This window comes from Manduca sexta, chromosome 3 (assembly GCF_014839805.1).
Source record: "Manduca sexta isolate Smith_Timp_Sample1 chromosome 3, JHU_Msex_v1.0, whole genome shotgun sequence".
NCBI classification, from domain to species: domain Eukaryota; kingdom Metazoa; phylum Arthropoda; class Insecta; order Lepidoptera; family Sphingidae; genus Manduca; species Manduca sexta.
Window position 1 is genome coordinate 10,004,685 of NC_051117.1, and position 5,829 is coordinate 10,010,513.

A 5,829-nucleotide genomic window follows, 5' to 3' on the forward strand; every position below is an offset into this window, starting at 1 on the left:
AACAACTGTCTTAAATCTAGTGTAAATACTGAAACAATTACAGTTCCCAGACAAGCTCGATTGACGTGCGATATAGAAGTTGCCCAGACTTACCATTGAACGCGTGGGAATAAATAAATTGTATGAACTTGCATGTAAAAATATAGACGAATAAACTGTGAATTTGGGTTACGAGTTACAAGTTATGCGTGGTATATTTATGTATTTTTATAGTTGAACGAGTGAGGTAACTTATCCCTGATGTATAAAAACACAACTACGAGAATACTTGATGCGCTGCTGGTCTTACAGGAAATTATTAGAAATTAGGAAAGGGAGACCATTTTTTGTATAGCAGTCTTTCAGGAATTGTGTGGCATATGCATTATCAAATGCCTACGCTTTCTATATTCCGGATAGTTTTTAAATCAGTCCAAAGAGGTCATCTATAAATTATGTTACACGTTTAGAGGGGGGAAGGGGCCAACGAAGTGTGTTATTATGTGACAAAGAAGCGGGGATTATAAGTTTCGTGACATCACGTGGCAATACCTTCAGTATTAAAACACAAGATTAATTGTAAAAAAAAAACTAAAAAATATATTCTATCTCTGACTTTACATAGGTATGTGTAAAAGTTCAAAACATGTGACTACTCCAAGGTCATGCAAATCTGACCACGTGTGTCAAGGACGGAGAGGTCAAAAATCATGAAATTCTTGTGACGTAATTTATGGTTGGTCCCAAATGGAATGAATTGATTACTAATGTTACAATGTAGTTTCTGAAGCTGCTTACTGCTTATTTACTACCGCGTCTTTGCCGAGAATATTTAACAGTTTGTAAGCAAATTTTGGCAGCCATCTCGTAAATATTTCATAGTGTCGATTTAATAAAAACGAATTCGATCGTAGTTTACCTACGTTTACTCCATTTTAAACTCACGCGTCTTGAATAAAAATAAAATTGACAGTTGAATTTTTTATAAAAACTTTTTTGTTTTATACTAAGTATCTTTTTATTTGAATTTTGCGTGCTCTAAAATATAGAAATCAATGACTGGATATTTTTTTTTGTTGGTAAAAACGTTTTTACACTTTTTTTTTTTGGAATGTACTACATTAGAGATTGTTGTGTTGTTCAGGTGTCGTTGCATGGTGGGGGTGCGGAGACGGTGCGAGGATGGGAGACAGCTTCTTGCACCAGGGGGACATCGTCTCTCTCTATGCGGAGGGGACTGTTTCAGGTTTTCTCAGTACTTTAGGGTGAGTACTATACATATTTATAATAGACTTTATTGTAGCCTGGGACTGTGGGCTGGGAGGTCTTGGGTTCGAATCCCAGTTCGGCCAATAGTTTGTGTTGGTTTATTCTTATATCATCTAAAAATATATTGACAAATCGTTCCTGTATCATGATTTGAAAATTGCGAATTCTCCATATAAAACTAGATAAGGATAAATGAAAAATTTGTGTATTTGATATCATTAAACTCAAATAAACAATAAAAGATACAAAACGATGTCTTAGTATTGGCAACCCATCTATGTCGAGCGTCATTGTCAATATTTCATAGGTATAATTAATATCTTCCCCAGGTTGGTAGATGACAGATGCGTGGTATGTCCCGAAGCCGGTGACCTGACTGATCCGCCCAAAAAGTTCCGAGGTGAGTCAACCTTATTACCTCTTTTAAGGGTATTTTGAAAACCTCTTTCCTTTGAGCCGGCGTTTTAATTTCTTTTTGCTGTGTTCTATTTTTAAAACTATTATCATTCGCTGCAAAGTAAATGTTGTGTTTGTGTTGCGTGCGCGGTAGGACTGCCGTGCTGAGGTCATGGGTTCGATACCCGCGTCAGGGAAATTAATGGTTTTTCTGTTATGTCTGGGTTTGTATTTGCTAGATGAAAGGCATTGTAGCTAATGTAACTACTTGACGTAATAAGACTTAACATCTCATGTATCAGGATGGCGAGCGCAGTGGAATACCAAACACTTTGTAATTCAAGGTGTTGGATGTTGTTAATGTTTATGGCCGGTCGATGCTTACCATCGGGCGAACGGCAAGCTCATCTCGTCATTCAAAGGAATAAATAAAAGAGCTCGCTCTGTCACAGGGAATCTCTGCTTACCCCTCAGAGCTACATACCTATCCTAAAACATCACTTTCCCAACACCCACAATGCCTCATCAATAAGGCAGATATAAATTGAAAACAATTTATGTACATATAAATCAGAGTTTAATGTAAAAAGGCGACGTATAAACAAACCGATATATTTCCGTTTAAGACGGTTGTAGTGACGGATTTTTTTGTTTTCGTACCCTTGAGCGGGGAATTTCAAACGCGTCAAATGCGTGTATTTTAGTTAGCAACAAGGATTTATTGCACGCGGACGACTATTTGTCGAAGTATCGATAGATATGTCGCAAATGTCTTGCTTCATAAACAACTAGCTTTTGCTTGCGGCTTCGCCCGTGTTAAGGTGTTTTCCGGGATAAAAAGTCCCGCTATATATTTTTCCAGGATAGAAAGTAACCTATAACCTTCCCAGGGTCTTAAACTATCTCCATACCCAATTTCATAAAAATCCGTTGCGTAGATTTTGAGAAAATCGATAACATACAGACAGACAGAAAAGGGGATTTTGTTAAATAATATGTATAGGTAATTGGATTATAGTTTCCGTTCCAAATGGCGATAACAATAAAATGATGCAATGAGAAATTTATTTTCCTAATTTGTGAGTATTGCTTTTTTTGGAAATATTAGTGAAATGAAACAGCTTCTTGGTGCCAAATTTATTATTACTGCAATAGAATATTGACGATTACTATTTTCATAGGGACATTAAAAACTCCATTAAAATCTTTCACTGCTTTCATATAACGTTGGCACAAAATGAAGTACCAAATCTTTTCTAATGAAAACAACTATCAAATCCGATATTGCGTTAAAAAATCGAGTGTTGCCAAAAGGCCTTATCAATGGTGTAAAAACATTATAATTTCATTCGGGACTCGGGGATAGTGGAGCACTGCGTAAGTGATGTAAAAAGTCAAATTGAAATTGATACTTACTGTACCAAACTTACGATTGATAATTCTAAATTATTATTTGTATCTACTGCGACTACCGGTGGCGTAGTTGTATCGCGTACGCGATATGACCACTGCTTTACGGTCCCGGGTTTAAATGCCGGGTTGAGCAAAGCCATATTTGGGTTTTCTGCTTACTATCCGACCGGAGTCTTGAATTTATGCCCGATGTGGCGATAGGCTCACTCCCTATCATAACATGGGCGCAACACACTTAACGACTACTAGGTGCCATGATTTGCACGTCTGCCTACCCTTTTGAGTAAAAAGGCATGATGTGTACGTGTGTGTGTGTGTGTTTATTTATCGCTTACACGGTATTGCACTATCCCCGACGATTTGTAGGGAAATAATCGTATTATATCGTCGATATAGATTTACTACGTACTATATCTGGCGTTCCGTACACTTATTGTATTCGACTCAACTGTACTGCAATCCGTACAGCTGACTTTAGTATGATTTCAACATTTACAGTGTGTGGATATGTACGGAGCGACGCTCATAATATAAGAACTCGAGTCTAAATGTAAACCTAGATGTGAATATATTAGTAAAATTATTTGTTGTTCAAGTGAATAAATAGGTTATAACAGTGACGTTTTGGTTGCCATTTTAGTTCAGATTTTAAACAAATCTATACTATTATATAAAGCTGAAGAGTTTGTTTGTTTGTTTGTTTGTTTGAACGCGCTAATCTCAGGAACTACCAGTCCAAATTGAAAAATTCTTTTTGCGTTGGATAGCCCTTTGTTCGTGGAGTGCTATAGGCTATATATCATCACGCTATACCCAATGGGAGCGGGGCAGTAATGGCTAATCTCAGGAACTACCGGTCCAAACTGAAAAATTCTTTTTGTGTTGGATAGCCCTTTGTTCGTGGAGTGCTATAGGCTATATATCATCACGCTATGACCAATAGGAGCGGAGCAGTAATGACTAATCTCAGGAACTACCGGTTCGAACTGAAAAATTCTTTTTGTGTTGGATAGATCTTTATTAATGTAGTGCTATAGGCTATATATCATCACGCTATGACCAATAGGAGCGGAGCAGTAATGGCTAATCTCAGGAACTACCGGTTCGAACTGAAAAATTCTTTTGTGTTGGATAGTTCTTTATTCGTGGAGTACTATGGGGTATATATCGTCACGCTATGACCAATAGGAGCGGAGCAGTAATGGCTAATCTCAGGAACTATCAGATCGAACTGAAAAAAATATTTTTGTGTTGGATAGCACTTTGTTCCTGGAGTGCTATAGGCTATATATCATCACGCTATGACCAATCGGAGCGGAGCAGTAATGAAACATGTTGCAAAAACGGGGAAAAATTAGTTTTGAGAGCTTCCGTTGCGTGCGCTGCGTAAACAGTTAAAGTTATGCAACAATGATGTATGACGGGATTATTCCCCTTAAAAAGTTCTAAAAAATCTATACTATTATATAAAGCTGAAGAGTTTGTTTGTTTGTTTGTTTGTTTGGACGCGCTAATCTCAGGAACTACCGGTCCAAACTGAAAAGTTCTTTTTGCGTTGGATAGCCCTTTGTTCGTGGAGTGCTATAGGCTATATATCATCACGCTATACCCAATAGGAGCGGAGCAGTCATGGCTAATCTCAGGAACTACCGGTCCAAACTGAAAACATATTTTTGCGTAGGATAGCCCTTTGTTAGTGGAGTGCTATAGGCTATATATCATCACACTATACCCAATAGGAGCGGAGCAGTAATGGCTAATCTCAGGAACTACCGGTCCAAACTGAAAAAATCTTTTGCGTTGGATAGCCCTTTGTTCGTGGAGTACTATAGGCTATATATCATCACGCTATACCCAATGGGAGCGGAGCAGTAATAGCTAATCTCAGGAACTACCGATTCGAACAGAATTTTTTTTTTGTGTTGAATAGCCCTTTGTTTGTGGAGTGCTCTAAGTTATATATCATCACGCTATGACCAATAGGAACGGAGCAGTAATGAAACATGTTGAAAAACGGGAACAATTTATTAGTTTTGAGAGCTTCCGTTGCGTGCGCTGCGTAAACGGTTAAAGTTATGCAACAATGATGTATGACGGGATTGTTCCTCTTAAAAAGTTCTAAAAAATATATTATAAAACAAAGCCCTCCGCTGTATCTGTCTGCCTGAACGTCTTAAACTCAACAACTACCCAACGTATTAAGATGAAATTTGGTATGGAGACAGTTTGAAACCCTGGGAAGAACATAGGCTCCCGGGAAACTACTATTTTTATAACGGAAAACTTTAGCCTGAATAACTTTATAACGCGGGCGGAGCCGCGAGCAAAAGCTAGTAAATTTATATGGACGTTGGTGTCTATAGAATATACGTCAATGTATTATATTAATCAATGTGTTTTGTTTCCAGATTGCCTGTTTAGGATATGTCCTATGAACCGTTACTCCGCCCAGAAGCAGTTCTGGAATACAGCGAAACAGTCGGCAAACTCTAACACAGATACCGGCCTGTTGAAGAGGTTACATGTGAGTGCTTATAGCTAATCTGTCACCAGTTCGATTTCCGCTAGGGGTATTTGGGTTTTCTTTTTAGTACAGTCCCCGCAGTCAACATCGAAGGAAACCTGCGAACGGTATACTGGTTCCCCCTAGCTTAGCGACTGGGGGGCCCTGGAGGAAGAGAGGAAGTGGAGAAATAGGGGAGTAAAGAAGGGGAAGGAAAGATTAGGATTGGCGGAGTGATGAGAGGAAATCCTCACGAGTCCTTCATAGAC

General features: G+C 38.4%; 1 protein-coding gene across 1 annotated transcript; it reads left to right on the forward strand.

The window, feature by feature from the left end:
• The first annotated feature begins 1,117 nt into the window (after positions 1 to 1,117).
• LOC119189333 (inositol 1,4,5-trisphosphate receptor-like) lies at positions 1,118 to 5,617 on the forward strand. The gene is made up of 3 exons (XM_037438601.1): positions 1,118 to 1,244; positions 1,578 to 1,648; positions 5,466 to 5,617. The coding sequence occupies exons 1-3, from the start codon at positions 1,162 to 1,164 to the stop codon at positions 5,597 to 5,599; spliced, it is 288 nt and encodes a 95-aa protein (XP_037294498.1). The 5' UTR covers positions 1,118 to 1,161; the 3' UTR covers positions 5,600 to 5,617.
• Positions 5,618 to 5,829: the final 212 nt, after the last annotated feature.